This window comes from Ochotona curzoniae, unplaced genomic scaffold (genome assembly GCF_017591425.1).
Source record: "Ochotona curzoniae isolate NIBS_2020 unplaced genomic scaffold, NIBS_Ocur_1.0 contig_3643, whole genome shotgun sequence".
Lineage (NCBI taxonomy): Eukaryota > Metazoa > Chordata > Mammalia > Lagomorpha > Ochotonidae > Ochotona > Ochotona curzoniae.
Genome location: NW_024465933.1, coordinates 6,044,610 through 6,066,766, shown reverse-complemented (window position 1 = coordinate 6,066,766; position 22,157 = coordinate 6,044,610). Strand labels below are relative to the sequence as shown.

At 51.0% G+C, this 22,157-nt stretch overlaps 1 protein-coding gene across 1 annotated transcript in view; it reads left to right on the top strand.

Moving 5' to 3' along the window:
- The first annotated feature begins 2,762 nt into the window (after positions 1–2,762).
- Positions 2,763–22,157, top strand: part of DNER (delta/notch like EGF repeat containing) — a 287,788-nt gene continuing 268,393 nt past the window's right edge. Inside the window, exon 1 of the mRNA XM_040982795.1 lies at positions 2,763–3,032. Within this exon, the coding sequence (XP_040838729.1) occupies positions 2,763–3,032 (270 nt within the window). The remainder of the gene's footprint in view (positions 3,033–22,157) is intronic.

Below are 22,157 nucleotides of genomic sequence, written 5' to 3'. Positions count from 1 at the left end.
TCATAAGCCTGTACTCAAGTTGTGACAAAGTGCAAAAAGAAAGATAATTATATTTGCATTGGTTTGTGACATTTCTATAGTAATATCCCATGCAGTTCAGTTGCAACTGTACAGACTATGAAAATAAGTGGATCCCAGAGTGTTTCTTCAGACCTGATGTTCCAAAAGTCTGGAATCCTGCGTGGAGGCCAAGCTTCTGTCCGGGAGAAATAGCACGCCTGAGACTGCTGGTCAAGCCACACAGCTCACTGGGAACCAGCAGGCCCATCTTGCTACTCAGTAACTTGTGGCCTGGAGGGGCTCAGTGGCTTACAGCCACAAGGGGCATTTCCTGTTCACAGCATGTGTTCATCATGGGCTCCCAGGGCTCCACCACTCCGTTCTTACTCCGCTGCCTTTTGGGTCCCTTGGCCACGTGCTACCATCCAGCACATGGCATGTTCAGACTGCAGTCCACAGAACTCAACTTTCAAAGCTGCGTATACTCTTTTCTCCATAGGTGATCCCGAGATGTTCTAGCACATTCTTTTCCAAAATCAACATATGGTTTTTGGATATTTGCCCTTGGCGTATCAACATAGGGATTCTATCGCACAAGACAATGAACTTGAATGAACTTGGGGCTGCTGTATGAATGACATCTCCCCTAAAACTCGGGATGGGACCGGATTGCCATTACGGCAGCAGTGACAGGAGATGAGAGCAGAATTTACCCTCACGGTGGAATCCCTGCGGCTGCAACGGGACCCGCCAGGCATCTTGTGCAGAGCTCTGTTGCTGCAAGAATGTACCAGAAGGAAAGGCGTTTCACTCACTTATCAGCACAAGGTCATGCATCAGTTTGGGCCCTGGAAATGACAGTGCAGGTCAGTCCTTAGGTCTCCAGGAAGGACCCAGATCTTGCAGGGTGATGACAGAAGTCACAGCGAGCGACGTGGGGAGCAGGGTCTCTGCACCACGGCTCAACCTGCTGCCTGGATGACCGACGCATCCACCGCACCTAGGAGAGTTGGAAACCATTTTGTGTTTTCTCTGTCACGGCTTGCCTTTGAAAGGGGGAAGATGGAGGTGACGCTAGGACAAAAAGGAGCATTATCTGGAAAACTCAGAAAGCAGGCGTCCAGAAGACAAACCACTGTGCGCTCTCCCAGGCATCCAAGTGAAATGCAGCTCACTCACACACAAAGGGGTTGCTTTGGCAACATTATAATACTCTGAAGCCTTGTTTAAAGTACATCACTATTTTTTTTTTTTACACGTCCTTTCGCTGGCTTTGAGAAGGGAGGGAGCGAGCATCCCAGAACTAAAAGCCAGAGAAAGAAGTTTCAAGGCAGAGGGGGCACCTGAGTGGGAGAGCCGCCTGAAGGGTGAGCCTAGTGGCAGTAGGGGGCGCTGGCGTGGCACACAAATAAGGAGTTTCCGAAAAGAGGAGGTCTGCACTCAGAAGGCCGGCGGGAGGGAAAAGGCTAGCTGGACCGGCTGGCCTGGGGGACTAGCTCCCCCTGCCGCCTGCGGGCTGTCCGGTCCGGTGATATTTGCAGGGATCACATGAATTTGGGGCATCTCCTGCGCAGACCGTTGTCCTGCGGCTGCGGGCTAGGCCTCGCGCTTTGTCCCCCAAGCTTCCCACGTCGCTCGCAGAGGCGCAGAGGTGCGCTCCCGTGCGCTCGCTGCTTCCCACGGGGCCAGCGGTCACCACATTATTTTCGTGTCCCCTCCAGCCCTGCAATTTGCCTAGAGGGACGATCCAGCGGAGCCACAAGTCTCTCTGCCCCCGTTTTCCTCCCCACTACGGTCCCTAGAACAACAGGGGAACAAGGTAACGACCGCTCCCCAGGTTGTGAAAGGTAGGGCGATGGAGGCGACCAGGGCTGCCACGCCCTTGGCCGTGCAGCTCCAGCCGGGAAGGACGCCGCGCTCCCCTGCCTGCGCCCCGGCCGCCCGCAGGGCCTTGGCGAGCCTGCCCTGGCGGCTCCCACCGCGTTCTGGGCTGGAAGTCAAGTGACCCACTGGGTTCCGGGCCAGCCGAGGCTGGGCCTCAGTTTCCTTCTCAGTTTAGCCCCGGGCCGGGCACTCTGGCTCCCCGAGGCCTCTGCAGCCCCCGCGCACTCGGCCCAGGACGAGGGTGACCTCCCTGTCAGCACCAAGGACAAGGGCGCCCGGGCTCAAGGTCACTTCCAGGAGCGCTGGCTCAGCCGCGGAGAGCCTGGGGGTGTGCGGCCCGGGGTCCGGCGCGGGGCGCGCGGCGGGGAGAGGGTGGGCAGAGGGGCGCACCCCGAGGGCTGGCGGTCTGGGGCCGGCTTGCTGCGGCCCCGCGGACTCTGCACTGAGCTGCGGCCGCGACCGCCCCTCCTCGGCCCCGCGTCGCGTCCCGCCCACCCCTGCCCGGCCCCTGGCCCGCGCAGCGACCGCACCCCGCGAGGGAGGCCGCCTCCTCGGGGATCCCCCCAGCGCCGCCTCCGCCGTCCCTCCGGCTTTCTTTAGGACGCGCCCGGGGCCTGGCACCCCCTCCCATCCCTCCAAAGCCGGGGGCGGGGGCGCCTCCCGCTCCGGGGACCCCAGCCCCTGGCTGGGAGGGGCCTCGCCCGCCGGCCCGCCCCCGGCCCCGCCCCGCCGGCCCTCCCGCCGTTGCCCAGGGAACGGCGGATCCCGCAGCTGCAAGAAGCGCCCGGCCCCGCCGAGCTGCTCTCGCCGCCGCCGCACCGCCGCCACACCGCTGCCGCCGCTCCCCAGCTCCGGCTCCCGCGCCCTCCCGGCCCGCCATGCCTCGTCGCCGCGCCCAGGAGCCCGGTGCGCAGCTGCTGCCCGCGCTGGCCCTGCCGCTGCTCCTGCTGCTCCTCTCGGAGCCCCGCGGCGGCTGCCTGGCCAACCCGGTGCCCGCCGCGCCCCAGTCCGCACCGGGCCCGTGCGCGGCGCAGCCCTGTCAGAACGGAGGTGTGTGCACCCCGCACCCCGCGCCCGGCCCTCAGCACCCGGGCGAGCCCGGCTACAGCTGCACCTGCCCTGCCGGGTTCTCCGGAACCGACTGCCAGGTGAGTGGACGCGGGGCGCCGTCAGGGGGCCCGCAGCTCGCTCCGCTGCCGCCGCAGCTGCCCGGCTCCAGCACGCCCGACGCCAGCTTCTGTCACTTCGGGAATGCGGTGGCCCCGGCTCCCTGGTGCCCCGGCTCTGGGGGCGCCGCTCCGGGGTTCGGCTGCCGCCCTAGCTCAGAACTCCTGGCTCCGCGTCTCCGGCGAGGGCGTCCGCGCTCCGGGTGGCCAGTGCTCCACGTTGCGCTGGACCCTTCGGGGTCGAGGGCGCGGACCGTGGGAGGCGACAGGGCGTGGCGGGCCGGGTGCCGGGGAGTCGGCCGCTGTCCTTCCCCTCTTCCGCCGCGGAGGGCTCGCCCCTCGGCCTGCGACCCGCCCCGGGCTCCGCGCAGGGAGAGTCGGCGACCTGCCCGGGGCAGGGCGCGCGCGGGGCCGTCACCGTGGCCCTCCCGGCTGGACGCCGCGAGGCGCACGCTGGGCGCGCGGAGGTGCAGCGGGGAGCGGGCGGACCGTGAACTGGGGGCTTTTCCGAGTCTGCAAGCCGGGGGAGACCCCGTAACACCATCTCAGTAGGCGAGTCGAGGGAGCTCTCCCGGCAGTCGGAAGATCTCCTAGTCTCTTGCAAGGCGAGGGAAATAACAAGTTGACCTAAAATGATTCAACGAAGCCGAGAGAATGGGGAACATGGTCAGGGTCAAATGCTTGTTTCCTGACTGACGGTGGTTTAAGTTACTTTGACAAAGCTCGGAAATGCGCCTCTCTGAATGGGGGAAATTTTTGTTTTTTCTCCCTCTCTCCCTTTCAAATGGGATGGAGAAACTTGACCTTGATGGCTAGATTTTTCTTTCTTTTAACTATTAACCTGGTCTGCCCCCCTCCCCCGGCCGAATAGGAGACATGAACCAACGGGTGCTCTTTCTCTTCCCTCGAGGGAGATGGTGTGTGATGGGGCGCTAGGAACAGCTTTGGGGCAGGACTGCTCTCGGAAAGTCGATTCTAACCCCCAGAACACAATCTTGCTTCTTTTGGGAAAGGAAAAAAAAAATTGCAGTTTTAAAACTGGAGAGTGAATTCATGCCGGTTTCCACTATTGGTTGATGATTCGTGTGAATTTTACAGAAAACAAAAACAAAAACAAAAAGGTTGCCCTGATGCTTCGCTGCAACTTTTGTTCTCTTTAACTGTCTCATATTCTGATGTTGAAAGAGATGGTTGGTTTGGACCTGGGGTGGGGTGGGAATGGACAGGGCAAAATAGCTGTAACAGCAGTCAGCTTCGGGAGATGGAGAGGGGACTGGGTGCCGGGGGCTTTGCTGTTGCCTGGACGTGACTAACAAAAGCACGATTGTTTTGGTCCGGTCCAAGTTGTGATTTGTGGTGTAGTTTCTGAACTAAGCCACACACTGTGGCAGAACCAACCAATTCTAGGCATATTCCAGCTTCCTGTGGAGCTCTGGCTGGAGACAGGCTCGGCGTGGGAGGGCTGCTCACCTCCCGAGAAGTCAGACCAGATGCTGAGGACCTGGCAGGGGACGAGAGCTGCGGTCACCGCCCCGGAATGCTGTGCAGGTCTGGAGCCCAGTGGGACTCGGCCCCCAGAAGAACACGGTGAAGTGATTGAAAACCTTAGAATGCCAACAAATTTGATGACTTTAATTCCATTCCCCATGATCTTGCAATAGGAGACTTATTTTCTGTGAAAACAGAACATGGCATTTTTCTAAAAGGCAATCTCAGAAGAAGAGAGAGAGAGAGTGTGTGTGTGTGTGTGGGGGGGGTGACAGAGAGACTGCACACAGCTATCGGTGAAGGGGTGGTGGGCCTGGCTGTTGGTGATTGAGCTCCCTAGAGAAATGGATAATGCGATTTCCCCCAAGAATTCATGAAGGGGCATGCCACCCCTCCCCAAAATCCGAGGAGGATGGTGTCAGCCAGGGTAGCATTAGGGCCTAACTTGGAAGTTTCTTTTCTTTGGAGAAACTGATGAGAGTCGGAGGTGGCTGGTGTGAGTGCAGGTATGGGAAGGCTGTGTAGGACTCCCCTGGGCTGGGCTCAGCCTGTAGGGCTGCAGGTTGTGGGCCACGGGGCTATTGGTGGCAGCAGACTTGGGGTGTGGCTTCTGTTAGTGGTGCAGGATTGAATCTCTCCTGGCATGGATTCTGCCCTACCGGTTTGTTTCTTGCTGTCCAAAGGCTGCAACCTTGAAGCCTTGGCCGACCCTCTTCTCTCTTTCCCTGGCCTGGTGCTCGTCTTGCCCTGGTGGCTGTCTCAGTTCCGTTCCCTGCAGGCATCCAGCTTGCCCCCCTGGCATTCCTCGTGGGCCCAGCAGGGACCCTCTGCCTGCCCTTCCAGTGTGTGTTTCTTCGTCTAGACGTCCAGACCACATTTTGGGGAGGTGTGTTTTGTCTCTGATTCTGGGGTGGGTGTCCAGGACAAGGGTTTGGGGGAAAATCAGTGAATGAAGTGATGATGGTTGCACAGCACCTGTGGCACCTCTGTCACTGTGCCCTTCCCCTTTTCTCATTTTGGGGCACACATTTCCCATGCTTGACCCTTCACTGGCTAAGGTACACAGAGCCATTGTCGTTCCCTGGAGTCAAACCCAACAGCTTGAGGTGCATTGTACTTGAGTGATGGATCCAAGACCTCCCGTTTTGATATCCTCCTGAAAATCATCAATTCTTTAGACTCCAAGTCTTCTACTGTGCTTACATGTCTTAAAGAATGAGAAGGTCAGCCGGTGGGGTTCCAGTTCATGGAGATGTGATGGTGGTGGGCTGCTTCCTCTAACATTTGCCTGATGCCAGCACAATGTGGACTTCGCAGTAAGGTTCTTGTGAGGCTCTCTGTGTTGGGAGCTGTCCCCTTGTGCATTGTGCAAGTGGCATGCAGGGACTGTCCCCGTGCCACATGGCTAGGAAATGGAAGCAGCCGGGGGGTTGGTGCAAGGCTGAGGTGGTGCCTTGTCATCGTCCGCTGTGTGGCCTTGCCGTGGAGCAGCCCACGTGAGTCCTGAGGCCAGCCTTGTGTGATTGCGCTCAGCTGGCATTAAGGACCCACACGTGTCAAAGATGCAGCAGCTGCAGCTACCTTAGAGTTACAATATAGGGCCCCAGCTGCAGTTAGTTCTACCGTGAGGACAAGCAAACATGCTAAGTAAGAGAGAGACAGGTATTTCTGGCAGGTTTGATAAAAATCAATTTTTCTTTTGAGTCTCTGCTGTTGTGGTTGATCTAGGGCGGGAGCAGGTGTCCCAGGTGGCTGATGGTGAATAGTCCAGGAATGCCTCCCTCCTCTCAGGCTGCCCAGCAGAACTGGGAAACACTGAGATGGGCTGTTTTGTTGGCAGACCTGGTTTGATTTTAATGAGATAATCTGTTGCCAGGCATTCAAGCAGTGGGACACATTTTTGTTTGTTTGTTTTGACATGTTCCCTGGGGAGCTCTTTCTTTGGAATTTTAATGAAAACATGTCAGTCTGTACGAGGAAGAAAAGAAAGGTGTATCGAGTTGCCTTTGATACAGCTGGATTGTTAGTCATGAAGCTGGTGCTGTAACCCTCCGTCATGGTTAAGCATGCCGACTTGGAACAGTGCCTCTGCTTTGGATGAACCCGTTTGTCCTTTGAGGATGGCTAACAGCAGCACAGGATTCCAGTTCCTGGTGTGGACTGCAGTGCACACGCACACACACATACGTGTCCTGACTTGGTGGTGGGTGCGAAATGTCACAAATCAGCGGAAATGTCGAAGAACGCTACTTTAAAAATAATAATGAATTTATGTTATTTTTGATGGTGTTTGCATAGTTGAGGAGAATGCATGCCCAAGTGGACCGCTGCTTAAGGTGGGAAGGGTCGAGGAAGGAGGGAAACTGGGGAGGCAGTTGCTTCCTTTGTTCCCTCCTGTACCTGGGGGAAGCAGGGAGAAAGGGGAGGAAGGCTGCTCCGAGCAGTCTGACCCCATCAGTACCCGGGGATGTGGGTCGGTCCCTCTATGTCATCTGAAGGTCCCCGATGTGGAGCATGTTCTGAGGGCACTGCTGAAGTGGTTTTGATTGTTCTTAGATGCTGTTGATTTTGTTGCTCCAAGGTTGAGAAAGTCCTTCCAAGGTCTGTTGGTTGATGTGGCCCACCTCAGAGTTTCTACTCACCCGGATACTTGCTGTCAATGCTTGGCCAGGACAGTTGTCTAATTTATTTTGCCTTCCATGGTATTATATGTCCTCTGTAGGCCTCAGTGAGCTGTCATGTCCCACAGGCTTCAGGAACCAAGGAGGCCCAGTTCTGACACATGCACTCCACGGTCAGACCACAGATCCTGTGATTTTTCCCTGTGATTGGAGTTTTGAGTCCAGTGGTCCTGCTGGGGGTGACGTCCCCAAAGAAACCTCACCAAAGGTGACCCCAGACCTGACTGGTGTGTGTGCAGCCAGTGCGGGGTCCATCTTAGTCCATCACCCATGTCAGCCTACACACACACTGGTGGTTGCAGTCGCCCAGTCAGTTCTGCAAAGGACATTACTTGTCTCTCTGGCTTTCCCTTTCTTTTCTGTGACCTTGGGAGGATCCTGGACGGTGCGGGAACCTCAGTGTTTGCATCTTTGACGTGGATTCATGATCTTTGTCTGTTTTTCTTTATAGAAATGATGCAAGTCACACACGAAAGCATAGTAAATTTCTTCCTGTAAGTGGAGCTGATACATTGAAAAAAAAAAAAAGGACAGTGTTGTCCAAATACAGGTTGTGCTAAGAGGGGTGTTGGATCGTTTTTCTATAAGGAAAGTGATGACACCAGTTTATGATGTCCGGATGTTCCCCTTCAATGAAAAGAATCAGATTTCTCCACTAGGTGACTTGTGCTAACATGTCTTAAACATGACTAATTGTGTTATGATTTTCACAAATGCGTAGTTTGTTTTATTACATAAACCATTTCTTGAAAGAGTTTGCAGTGACCTGAAGTTTTCCTCTGAAGTGAAAGAAAAAAATTGTCAACATTTTATTACTCTTTTAAGGAAAAGAGGCTGTGCTTGATGGTTGAGGCGTTGGTAGGGTGACGTTCTGGTTTTGTGCATTGTGTCCTTGGGGCCTTCTTAGGAAGCCTCACTTTTTGCAGCTTGGCCATTCAACAAAAACAGGTTCTTGTCTTCTGCCTCTTTGCTTAAGCCTCCCGTGTGACGTGGCGCCATCCACAGCAGTTTTGTTAATGTCCTCATTTTGCAAGCATCAAATAAGAAAGCGAACCTGGTCTGAAGTCAAAGGGCGTTTGAGTCAGAAAACAGAATCCTGCCTTATATTTTTAGATTTCCTTATCATCTCAGTAGGCAGCTGTGGTCAGGGCTGCGTGACCGGCCGGCGGCCACTGCGGAGGCCTGGCCCGAGGAGGAGGCCCAGCAACACAGCAAGGCTTGGTTGATGTTTCCTAGTGTTGATGTTTTCCCTGCTTTGCCTGTGTGGCTGCTCAAATCTGGAGCCCTACTAGCATCACCTGGGAACTTTCTTTTTAGATTAATTTTAATTTTTATTGGAAAGTCAGATATGCAGAGGAGAAGAGAGACAGTGAGGAAGATCTTCTGTCCGTCGATTCACCCCCAAGTGGCTGCAACAGCTGGAGCTGAGCCTATCTGAAGCCAGGAGCCTGGAGCCTCTTCTGGGTCTCCCATGTGGGTGCAGGGTCCAAAGGTCTTGGGCTGTCCTCAACTGCTTTCCCAGGCCACAAGCAGGGAGCTGGATAGGAAGTGGGGCTTCCAGATTTAGAAATGGCACCCATGTGGGATCCTGGAGTGTTCAAGGCAAGGACTTGAGCCTCTAGGCTACTGCATCAGGCCCATCACCTGGGAACTTCAACATGCATGAGTGATTATGTCCATACAACTTCCTCTCCCCTGGATTCCGAGTAGATGGGTCTGGAACAGTGTCCAGTCCTTGGTGACTTCCGAATGCTTACCAGGTGACTCTAGTGCTTGCTGAGAGCCCTCGAGGTCACACCTGTGCTTGGGCAAGCTCTTTCACAAGGCCTCCGATTCTGTAGTTGGGGAATACCTGACTTGGTGCTTCTGCCCATGGTGTTGGTTTGTCATCTCTAACTGGTGGTGGGAGGCTGGCCTGGGCTGCGAGCTGTTTTGGGAGACCCTTGGAGAAGTTGCTTTTTGCTCTGAGCGACTCCTCATCACTGCAGATGGGGCCCTTAATGTTGGTGTCAACCTTAACGTTGGTTTTGGGTTAGGAAAGGGTCTGGCCAGCCCAGTGCCTGCCCAAAGGTGGCTTGGGGTGGAAGGTGTTGTCTTCCACTGGTGCCTTCTCTGGCTCCCCGCACCATGAGGGTGCAGAGAACATGACAAGGGTGCAGATGGAGCGTGCGTGGGGGTGGGAGGGCAGGGTGGGGGGTGGACAGGTTGGTTGAATGTGCTGACCTGTCTGTGGTCAGTAGTGGTGCTGTGCATCTCAGAAACCTGTGTACAAAAGGAGGGACCCTCTCCGGCTCCCCTGCCAGATCAGCTTTGCGCCCAGCTGTCAGGACACATAGGTGTCAATGCAGGCTCTGTATGTGTTGTTGGATAACTTGACTAAAACCTGAGTGGGGTGCAGCTGGGACAGAAGGAGCATGCTAGGTCTCGGGCTGACTGGCACGTGTGGGTCCCGGTCGTGTTTGGAGGAGGGGAGTGCATGCAGACGGTGGCCTGTGGAAGAGTTTTCCCCGACGCCATGTCTGCTTTGGAAACTGCACGGTTCTCTCAACAGATGGTTTGCACTAGTCCTGGTTTTCTTACTTCTGATTAAATCTTCACTCTTTAAAAAAAAAATATTAAAATTTTTTTTTATTGGAAAGTCAGATTCACAGAGAGGAGAGACAGAGAGAAAGGTCTTCCATTTGCTGGTTCACTCCCCACAGGGCCACAGTGGCTGGGGGTGGACCAGGCTGGAGCCAGGAGCCAGGAGCCAGGAGCCAGGATCCAGGAGCTTCATCCAGATTTCCTACAGAGGTGTAGGGGCTGGAGGACTTTGAGCCATCCTCTGCTAGTTTCCCAGATTGTAAGTAGGAAGCTAGATGCGAAGTGGAGCAGCTGGGACCCAAACTGGTGCCCATTTGGGATGCCAGCACTGCAAGGCAGAAGGTTAGTTGAGCTATCACACTGCCCCTTCAACTCTCACAGTGAACTAAATCAGGGATTGATGAAGACTGGTTTACCTTGCCCTCCTCCGCCATCAGCCAAGAATGATATTTTAGCATCTGTAAATAGTTGGAAAAAAATCAAAATAAGAAGGCAATGCATTCAAGTTGTGAGAAATTCAGATTTCAGGCCCCATTCTTTGGTTTTGTTGAGCATGGCCACACCTGTGCGGTGGCAGGACCTGGCAGTGGCCACAGAGGGCCTGGCCGCCACAAAGGCACGTGTTCATTACCAGGCTTGGCTAAGGAAGACGTTTGCTGAGACTCTTCTGAAGGTGGATGCTTTTTCCTTTGTGAGTTTTGAGACGTAGCTGCAGGCTGCTCCCCTTCCTCTCTCTTCGTCGTCCTGCCCTCCCGGGCCCTCCTGAGGAGGGAAGCTGACCCACACTTGCAGGCTGGCACCCGGAAGGAGAAGCAAGGCCCTGGGCTTCATTTGCTCCACTCTCTAGAGTCTTCCTGGGGAGATGTTTATCTTCTCATTTGACGTTGGCTCTCAGTGCACAGAGATGGTGTGTGTAGACACCATGTGCCATCGGTGCATGTGGCCACCGCCGCGGTCATGGTCACGGTCTGTTTTCAGGCAGATGCACGCAGCACGGTAGGATGGGGCTTGCTGAGGGGGTTGGTGCGTACATGAAGACCAAGGGCTGGACTACTGTCTTCTTCCCACACCAATTCTGTTTCCGTGAACAGGATGCTGGGAAGGATGGAAGACTAGTTTACAATGCACCTGCTGCAGGGTTGCCCCGTTATAAACCCGGTCTGCTCTTTTTCTTAAAACCGAGGGCATGGGATGCCCCATTTTATGACTAAGGAAGTGTGCCGAGGTCATCCAGCTCAGTGACAGAGCTGGTACTCTGGGTCCAGGCTTTGTGGCTTAGCATGTCACTGCTGTTTTCTGCAGGCATTGCCTCTGACTACTTCCCGGCTTAAAATTTCAAGATGAGGACCAGTGGCTGATGGAGTTAGAGCAGGGGAGTCTAGCCATTGCAGTTCCAGCTGGTCCGGTTTCTGCATGGGTGCCTTGAGTTTGGGTCATATTAGGCCATGTTAGGGTTTTCTAAAGAGAAAGGGAAGGCAGAGGGTTAGGATGAAGAGAGGGGATTTGAGAGCTGAAACCTGTGTGCTTAAAGGATGGAGAACCATGTCTGGTGTCTGAAAGCAAGCACACCCTTTAGAATTTCAGCGCTGGTGCGTATCTGGGTCTTGTTAATTTAAAGGAGCCTTTGTAATTGCTTTTGGGAGGATTGCAACTCCTTTACGGAAGGCATTCTGCCATGGAAATAATCACCAAGCAGGACAAGTGTGTCCTTCTGGTTTCCATGGGAAACGGCAAGTCCTGAGTCTGTAGCGAACGGGCTCATCAGGCTGAGGGGACGACTGCTGGGTCACGAGGACTTGGTTTCCCAGAGGGTTTGGGTCACACTTTTGCAAAAATGTCATTTGGAACAAAATCCTATGCTTAGCATTCAAGCAAAAATGAAATGCATTAGAGCAGAAGAAGGGTTTTAAGGGTTTAATAGAGGACCATGACAAAAACCCCACAAAGTGAGATCGGCATGCCCCCTCGAGGAGGGGTCTCTAGTCTCTTTTCATGTCCTTATTCTTTGGTTAAGGTGTAGTGTGTGTAAGCTTACCTCTTGCCAGCGTCGTGGAACGGCCACACGTTGACCCCATCAGTGTCCTTGGTAGCCAGCTGTCTCCCCAGTCCCTGGCACCTGTTGTCCGAGTTTTGTCCTTGGAGCTTGGCCTTTTCCAGAGGGCACTTGATGAACATCCTGCAGGTGCTTTTCCTGTGGCTTCCGAGATTGATCCGGACAATGCCATTTGCAGAGCCTGGCTTCTGCCGTTACTGAGTAGCAGCCCACTGCATGGCATACCACGATTTTAATCCTTTCACCAATTGATGGCATTTGGCTCATTTCTAATAAAAAACTTAAAATTGTTTTCAAATTTGTTTATTAAAAACTTTAAAAAAAAGATTTATTTTATTTTTATTGGAAAGGCTGATATACAGAGAGGAGAGACAGAGAGGAAGATCTTCCGTCCCATGATTCACTCCCCAGGCGGCCGCCACAGCTGGAGCTGAGCCAATCCAAAGCCAGGAGCCTCTTCCAGGTCTCCCACGCGGGTGCAGGGTCCCAAAGCTTTGGGCCGTCCTTGACTGCTTCCCAGGGCCACAGGCAGGGAGCTGGAAGGGAAGCGGGGCTGCCGAGATTAGAACCGGCGCCCATATGGGATCCTGGGCATGCAAGGGGAGGACTTTAACCACGCCGCCATCGCGCCGGGCCCAGTTATTAAAAACGTTTTAATCAAATATTATTTATTTGAAAGGCAGAGTTATATATAGAGGGAGAGACAGATGAGAGAGAGAGAGAAAGAGAGAGATCGATTGATCTTCCTCCCTCTGGTTCACTCCCCAAATGGCCACAATGTCCAGGACTGGGTAGGCTGAAGCCAGGAGCCAGGAGCTTGTTCAGGGCATCCTTGTGGATGCAGAGAGCAGGAGCACTGGGCCATCTTCCACTGCTTTCCCAGGCCATCAGCAGGGAGCTACAATCAGAAGTGCAGCAGCTGGAGTGGGTGCCCATATGGCATTGACATGTATTCATTTTTCCTGAGTGTTTTAAGATTCTCTAAATACTCAAGATTTGGTGGGGTTGCCGGGCTGTATGCTTAGTGCTGCTCATTTTCCAGAGTAGTGATGCTTTCGCATTCCCATCAGCCAGGAGTGAGAATTCCAGTTCTTGCATCCTTGTCAGTTCTTGGTATGTTGGTGGTTTGCATTTTAGCTCTTCTGATAAGTGTGTGATGCACATTGTGGCTTTAATTTGCATTTTCATGATAATTAATGGTGCTGAACATCATTTTATGTATAATTTGCCATTCTTGTCTCTTTGATGAAGTATCTGTTCCAATGAGCTGTGAAGTTTTTTCCATATTTTGGTTACAGTTCCTTTATTCAATATGTGAATTGCAAATATTTTCTCCCAATCTGTGATTTTTGCTTTTCCTAACAGTATCTTTCAAAGGGCAAGCTTTTAATTTCGATGAAGTCAACTTCACTCTTTTTTCTCTTTTATGGTTGGTGCTTTTTCTGTGATCTAAGAAATTTTTGTGTGAACCAAAGCCATAGAAGTTTCTCCTGTTTTCCTTATATATTTTCTAATGTATGTTTTAGGTATGTTACTTTGATGTAATAACTGTAGGTGGTACAACTTAGTGTGGATTTTATTGCTTTTTTTTTTTTTTTTGCACATGGACAGGTTATTGTTCCAGAAACATTTTTTGGGAAGACCATATTCATTGAATTATTTTTGGCATCTTTGTTGAAGAATCACTTGGTCATAAGTGTATGAGTCTGTTTCCAGACTCGTTATTCCGTTGAAAGGGTCTCTATATTTTGTCAGTTGCACATTGCCCTGCAGCCACATAGCTTAGAGTGCTTCTTGAATTCTCTATATCCGTGTGAATTCTCTATATCTGTCCTCTCTCCAAACATGCCAGAATTAAAAAATTTTTTTTTTAAATTCTTGATCATTCAGAACTTCTCTTTTAGAGTTATTGAGAAGATGGAGGTGGGAAAATATAGTTTTCTCAAGTACATGTTGAGAGGGCAGGAATTCCCAAAACAAGGAGACAGTTCTAGGACTGCTAACCTGGAGGGATTTCAAAAGTACGGGTGTGTTCATCTCGGGGATGGTTTTTACCTGTCTCAGAAATCCTTTTATGTTTTAGAAATGCATTTATTTTTATTGTAAAGTCAGATATGCAGAGAGGAGGAGAGACAGAGAGGAAGATCTTCTGTCCGATGATTCGCTCCCCAAGTGAGCACAACGGCAGGAGCTGAGCCAATCTGAAGCCAGGAGCCAGGAGCCTCCTCCAGGTCTCCCACGCCAGGTGCAAGTCCCAAGGCTTTGGGACATCCTCGACTGCTTTCCCAGGCCACAGGCAGGGAGCTGGATGAGAAGCGGGTCTGTCAGAATTAGAGCTGGTGCCCATATGGGGTCCTGGCGTGTTCAAGGTGGGGAGTTTAGCTATTAGGCTACTGAGCTGGACCCTCAGAAATCTTTAAAAAGTTGTATACCAGTGGAAGGAGCCAGGGATGCAGGAAGGAGCTGGTTCAGTCCGTGTGACTTTCTGGGTGTGGCTTGAGGCGCGAGGAGCCAGGGTTGGGGTTGCGAAGTGACTCTGGCGGAGGGATGCCAGGTAAAACATGAGGTGCTCCATTGAGTTTAAGTTTCCTTTTTTGCCTGATTTTTGTGTGAATTGTACTATTTTTATTGATTTGTTGTAGCTCTCTGTTAATAAAGGAAATTGTGTCAGGTGTGTTCTTCTTCTCACGGCTCTCTTGAGTTTGTGTGTGGGAAGTGTGCCATGCTATAGAAGCTTATACTTTGAGCCAAACTCATCAGTGGGGTGGTCGATAAACTTGGAGCTCTCGGGGTTGGTTGCTGTGTTGGACCATATACGGAGAGTCACTTGCTCTGAGCCAGTAGTTTGCCGTGGGAGAAGTGTGCTTTGGTCAGGATCCATACCCAAACGGCTGACCCCATTGTGTCTCTCCAGCCTGTACAATGCACTGCAGCCCCCTTCGTGCCTATTTTAAGGGTTGGCACAGGTTCTCGAATTCGTATCTAGATAGTTTTAATTTGCCTGACTTTTTTTAAAATTAAAATTAGAACAATGTATTTCATTAAGATTTTGAAAAATTTCTGTTAAGAAAAAGAACCACTCAGCACATTTTTTCTTTAATACCTGGCATGGGTGCCTTATTATTATTTTTTTAATCCCCAAGAAGATTTTAATGGCATTATTGGATAACAGAGTATTTCTTCAAAGTCCTGGGTGGTGTCATGGTCTGACTTCAAAATGTGTTCCTCACCCAGGCTGGGATACAAAGGCATGGCTTAATATTCAGCAAAATGTAAATTTCTCTTATACTTTAATCTCCGCATTGTATTTTTAGCTCTTTTCCCCTGAGAACAATCTCATTTCTCCTGTCCAGGGAATTTTGTGCTTCTGTCTCTTCATTTTTCTCTTTTTAAAATTGGCCATCACATTTTTTTTTGGGGGGGGGTTGTGCAAAAGGGAGTTTTTTTTAAAAATTTCTGCAGAAAAGCTTCTTAATGAGAGAAATAATAGGAGAGGCAGAAATATTAGCATTTCTATGAGGCTCAAAATAAACTCTCAACTGGAGGGAAGCAGATTTAATATATATATTTTTCTTTTACTGAGGGTGGGAATCGTCCTCATTTTCACATCCCAAGGAAAACATTTAAGATCATGTGCGCCCTGGATGCACAGTGCTGATGAGAGGCAGTCATCTCTTTGCAAAGCACGGGGTGATTTTCTGAGCGTTTCCTTGGCTTCCCTTTTGCACAGAGGGCCCTGCAGATGCTTGGCTAGCTGGAAAGATGCTTCTTTGCTGGCTTTGTTTTTGTTGCACCTGTTTGAATGCAGGGGTCCTCAGATCCTGCCTGCCGGTGTGAGCGCATGCTCCTGTGTGCTTTGTTCTGGCTGCCACACGTGTGGACAAGTGGTTCCCGTGCCGTTGGTGTCCAGGAGCTCCTTGCTGTCGGTGGGGGCTCCTCGGGCCCTCTCCTCCCCTTTCCTTCCATTCTCTTCTCCCTGGTACTTGGGAGTGTGTCTCCTGAGAATGCCCTCCTCAGCGCAAGTTGGGGGTCTTGTTCCAGAAGGGATCTTTGTTCTGCTCAGGACTCCCCTGCAGACTTGCTTCCTCCTCGTGATGGAGTGCCCCTTCTCTCATGACACTCATGTCAGTCAGCTCCTGAGAAAGACAAACTCCCCCTCCCTCCCCAGCAGTGTTTGCCTTCTCTGTAGAAGTAATCTTAATGCCCAGAAAGGAGTGGCGGTTCATGCTGTGTGCGCACAGTGGACAGCTGCAAGTGCCCTGTGGCTTCCTGTGACGCCATGGGCCTTTTCTCTCCATCTGGGTCACGGGTAAAGCACCTATGTGGCGGTAGAGCCTCATAATACAAAAGGAGCCATTTTAAAGCAGATCAGTGACGTTTAGTATGCTCACAGTCTAGCCCTAAAACATTTTTATCTTCCCAAAAAGAAATAATAACAGTGCTGATGGAATGCCTGTTGTTGATTCCTCACACCCTCCCACCCCAAATCCTTGGCAATCACTAGTCTGCCTTCTGTCTATGGTTTATGTATTCTTGGTATTGTGTACTAATGGAATAACCCAACATGTGACCCGTTGTGTTTGGTTCCTTTCACTTAACGCAATGTTGTAGAGATCTGTTCGTGTTGTGGCTTGTATCAGCACAGCCTTCCTTTTTATGGCTGAGTAATATTCCGCATCTGTGCATCCTGCATTTTGTTGTGCATTCATCTGCTGCTGGACATTTGAGCTGTTTCTGCCCTCTGGCTGCTATCCATATGCCGATACAGTATTTGTTGGTTCCCCATTTGCTTCTCTTTTGTGTACAGACTTAGGAGTAGAGTGGCTGGGTCATATGATAATTCTATATTTTACATTTCCGAGGAACCACCAGATGGCTTTCCATCTGTGTTATCTTCTTATGCAACCTGAGCCCAGTGTCCTCCCTGGCTGCGTACAGTCTCAGCTTACAGCCAGGCTGAAGTCTTCTCAAGCCCGTGCTTGTCTGACACTTGGTGTCCTCTGCCTGATCCCTGTGACAGCCTACTGGCCCGACTCCGTGGCCTCCTTGTGGAGAGACTCCACTGCCAGGAGAGTGGGGCCCTCGAGGGCTCATTCCCAACTCAGCTGGGGCCTCGCTCCTCCTCTCCGGTGTCGGGAACTCCAGCCCTGGGGCCTGCTGAGCTCTCCTGGGAGAAGCAGAGCTGGCATTTGAGCTGCCCTGGAGAAGTAGCCCCAGACATCACTAGTCCAGTAGCTTCCTTTGATTGAAGAGCAAATGAAGCCAGGCAGCTGGAAGAAATGATATGATGTCATTGGGAAGATAGGGTGGTTGCACGGGGGTGAGCAAAGTCTTGGGTGCTTGGTCAGGTGCCCTTCCTGTGCCCTGCCCAGTTCCCTCCATCTAACGCACCTGTCAGGCTTGGTGTGTCCCACCGGGAAAGAGAGCTTGCCTGTCCCAGCTGAGCTGTGGCTGCAGGAACTGGCTTGTGTGCACTGATGGAGACCACTCCAGTGCTGGTTTCTAATGAGCCCGGTGTAAATGAGAACCGCAAATGGACTGACGGGTGGGACCTCTGTCCTCATTGAGAAGTTGAAGCCAGGCTGAAGGATCATAGATCACTTGTTACTTAGCAACCACACCAGGCTGCTTCCTTCCTCTTACCTGAGCCCTGGGGGATGTCCTGAGGGATGGGGTTTGGGCAGTGAGGTTGTTTAGCAGGGAGCAGGATGGGGTGTTTCAGGAACTCAGTCTGACTGAAAGCACAGGTCTCCTCTTCCAGTTCCCCCAAAAGATGAAGAGGTGAGCAAGCAGATTGCTGGCAGCTCTGAGCCACCCAAGGTCAGAGATGCTCAGAAGACCAGGGCCCAGCAGCCCTCCATCCATGCTAATCGCTCGGAGCCCCCCACCCTGTCCTCCATCCATACTCATCGCTCGGAGTCCCCCCAGCCCTGTCGTCATCACAGAATGACACAGAGGTGTTTGGGAGAGTGGGATGATAGAGTTTTGTTTTCTGTTGCGATGTTAGCAAGCTAGGGGTGTTGCCCTTGCTTGGACAGTGTCTGAGGGCCAATTACAACAGCACAGCAACGTGTTTGATTGATTCGAGAGCTTGGAAGGGTCCTGGAATTCATCCTGACCTATTCAGTAACTTTGTAGAAGAAGATGAAGGCCAAAGAGATGAATGCCAGAATTAGGAGTGTAATGTAACCCTGGTCCAGGGCTGTCTGCAGCACAGCAGTTAGGTGCAGACTATCCAAGTACAGAAGACCGTTCGTGGGGACAGGCATCGTGGGATTTGTAACATGTGCCTTCTTATGGAATTCAGAGTCAGGTTCATTGTTCTGCTGCCTATGTGAATGGCTGCGTGCTACATCCCTTCCCTTACGTTGTGTGCTTTACTCATCATCTTTCTTTGAATGGGACATTTCCTCTAGCTGATAGATGATGATTGGATGGAAGCTGGACAGAGGTTCTTGCTCAAGGACATATAGCAGGTGGGTTTTACATGGGGTCTCCTGTCTACAAATGCAGAGCGTTCGTCACGTTATCACACATCTGTCATCCCTGAAACACAGGAAGAATTCATCACATAACGCCTTGGCCTCAGTTCTCAGAGACATCTTATTCAGTGGGAGACGGTGAGGGATGAACTGAAAATGTGAAATATTAATGGTAGTGGTGGCATCATGTTGTATTTTGACAACTCAGACATCTTACCTGGCCAGATCATTTAAAAATATTTTATTTGTTTGTAAAACAGAGTTCCAGAGAGAAGGAGAGAAAGAAAGGGAGAGAGAGAAAGAGAGAAATGAAGAAGGAAGGAAGAAAGATGGGTTTCCCACTCAGTGGCTCAGTCACCAAATGACTGCGACAGCTGGGCTGGGCCAGGCCAAAGCCAAAAGCCTCATCCGGTTCTCCCACGTGGTCTCAGGGATCCCAAGGACCTGAGCATCATCCCTTGCTTTCTCAGGTGTATTAACAAGCTGCTCGATTGCAAATAGACTGGCTGAGTCTTATATGGGATATTGGCATTGCAGGCAGCAGGCTCAGTTGCTATACCAGTAGCGGAGGCAGCATGCAGGGTCAGGTAACTAGTTAGTGCAGGCCCAGGAGTGTCTTGTGTCACTTGGGCTGGGTGCCTCTGTGATTATCAGCTTTGCTTCTTAATGATGGTTTTTATTCTCAGATATGAACTTTTGCCAGCTCCCAGCATCATTATTGCTAGAAACTCCACAGGGACAGAGAGGCCCCATTTCCAGCTGGTCTAGGTAGTCCCCAGTATTGGCTTTTGTTGGACTGACATGGTCACGTGTGCCTCTCTGGGTCACTCATCTTCACTCATCATGGCCAGGGTGCTGGATTAGAAACAGAGTGGTTGGGACTCAGACTGGTGTCCACGTGGGACAATTGCTTTACCTGCTGAGCCCCCGTGCCAGCCCCACCAAGTACTCTTTTCCACTTGATCTCGACTAAAGGCTGAGAAGCATCACCAAGTATTCTACAGCCTTTCATGTATATTACTCTGTTTCATCATACGATGAGGTGAATACTGTTCCCATTATCATCATCTCCATGCTCCACTCGAGTTGCAGATGAGGATCACTAAGTCACACGGTGAGTGGGAAAGGTAGGTTACCTTCGCTGTGCAACACCTGTGCTCCTCTCCTGACTGTCCCTCCAATCTGCTGCATTGGAAGCTGGGTGCCATCTCTTTATAAGCTTAGATGTGCAGCACTCCTATGTGCAAACAATGGTAGTCGTATATGGACATTTGTGAATGTGTGTACCAGGAAGCTTTGCAGAATCACCACTCTGCAGCTCGCAGTGGTCTTGTGAGAGTCGGCAGAGGGGAGAGACATGACCAGACGTGCTTGAGTTCTTCAGAGTTTGTTGCTTAGGACTCTACTGCACTAGTAATACTTACCATGTCCCTGTTTTAAGTCCAGAATAAGTTGATGCTAACAGCTGGTTCAAAACTGAATTGATCTAACAAATGGTGCTGAGAAAACCAAACATCCGTATGTGCAAAAAAACCCTGACATTGAACCCTTAGCCTTATCCCACAGAGAAACCTTAACTCAAAGCCAGCGACATGGATTCAAGAGCTAAAACTTAAGAGAAAGGATAATGGAAAGCTTTCCCATCATGGGATTTGGCAATGACTTCGTTTTTTTTATTATTTTTTTAAAGATTTATTTTTGTTATTTTTTTTTTATTGGAAAGACAGATATATAGAGAGGAGAGACAGAGAGGAAGATCTTCCATCCGATGATTCACTCCCCAAGTGAGTGCAACGGCCGATACTATGCTGGTCCGAAGCCAGGAGCCTCTTCCGGGTCTCCCATGCGGGTGCAGGGTCCCAAAGCTTTGGGCCGTCCTCAGATGCTTTCCCAGGCCACAAGCAGGGAGCTGGAAGGGAAGTGGGGCTGCCGGGATAGAACCCGGCGCCCATATGGGATCCTGGGCGTGTTCAAGGTGAGGACCTTAACCACTTGCGCCACCGCGCCGGGCCTGGCAATGACTTCTTGAATGGATACCAAAGCTCAGGCACAGAAGATGAAATAGGTAGATTGCATGCAAAATTAGAAGCTTCTGTGCATCAAAGGCTGCTCTCCACAGCATGAAAAGGCAAACCGTGGCATGGGAGAAATAGTTACAAATCATGTGTTTGATCAGGAATTGACGTACAGAGTATATAAGGAACTCCTAAAAACCAGTAAAAGCAAAGCAACCAGCTCAGGTAAAAATGGGCAGAGGACTTGAATAGCCGTTCTTCAAAGGTACACCAAGTGGCCACTAGGCACTTGAAAAGATGCTCCATATTACTAGTCGTTCGCTTGTGATGGAACCCATTGCTTTGTTGTGTTCCAAACTGCAGTATAGTTGCCTGAGAGGACTCAAGGTGTGTCTTTCGTTGCCTGGATCGGATCAACTGGATTTTGTCTGGTGAGTCCCCTCTGGCTTTATTTGCTGCAGTACTGACACATGCCTAACGAACAAGACACATTCCTAGTTGTACATGTGTCTGTGGGGAAATTACTGGAGGTAATTGGCTGCCTGATTGGCGTCCTGGTTGATACACAGGAGTGAAGAAACCATTAACACTTGGACTTGATCATAAATATCCTGAGACTACAATGACCCACTCAGGAGCAAAACTTACAGCCTTCAAATATAATTACTCAGCTCATACTTGTCAAATGTTGCTGCCTTTAGGAATCCTGCATTTGGACAGAAGAACAAACTTTCAAGTAGTAGTAGCCTTGGCTGAGAGACTGCTAGGTAGGGAATCAGAGGCCAGACTGGCAGCTTGTGGTAGAACTTTGGCAAGGCACTTAGCCTTTCTGGAAGTTGGTTCTGTGAGCTGCATTATGGGAGGCTGGCTGTCCTGCTCTTGAGGTTTCGTTGAAAGCTCTGGCCATTGCAATGGTAGAAGCTCCCATGTCTTCTGTGGAGCCAGGAAGCGCTTTTGCTGGTGTTGTCTCTCCTCACTCCTCCAGATGCCTCGATGAAAGGGAATATGCATGTTTTGGCACTTGACTTTAGAATGTGTACAAGCCAAGAGATTTCCACACTGCTGGGTAATGGTAGTTCAAGAGGTTCAATGTACATACTTTTCCCCCCGACTTGATATTCTGCCAAATTATATCTCCAGTGCTTTCTAGTACACTGGCACGAGTTATCTCACCCCCTCTTCTCTTTCTTTGGCACACTTTGAAGTGAAAATAAAGTATGTGCAGAGAGACGTTTTTAAGTGGTTTCAAACTTTGCATATGTTTAAGTGGGTTTTAGCAGAAGAAGTATGTCAACACATTTGCGTCATTGGGAAGTCGTGCTCTTCCAAGGACATCAGCTCGGAAGCTTTGACAGAAACAAGAGTGGAAATCAGTGAACTGCCTTCATGGGCGAAGAAGCTGCCTTCAAGTCAGGGCCCAGGAGGTGAGGGGCCAAACAAGGTGAAAGGGCCAAAGATGAAAGGTACACATGTTCAATTTAGATAGTTGGATGTGTTTTAAGTATGTAGTCCAGTGATATATGTCTTTTTAAAAAAAATTTATTGATTTTTATTAGAAATTCAGATTTACAGAGAAGAGGAAAGACAGAGAGGAAGATCTTCTGATTCATGCCCCATGTGGCCACAACTGCCAGAGCTGTGCCGATCTGAAGCCAGGAACCTGGAGTTTCTTCCGGGTCTACCACGTGGATGCAGAGTTCCAAGGCTTTGGGCCATCCTCAACTGCTTTTCCAGGCCACAGGCAGGGAGATAAATGGGAAGTGGGGATGCCAGGACATGAACCAGTGCCCATATGGGATTCTGGT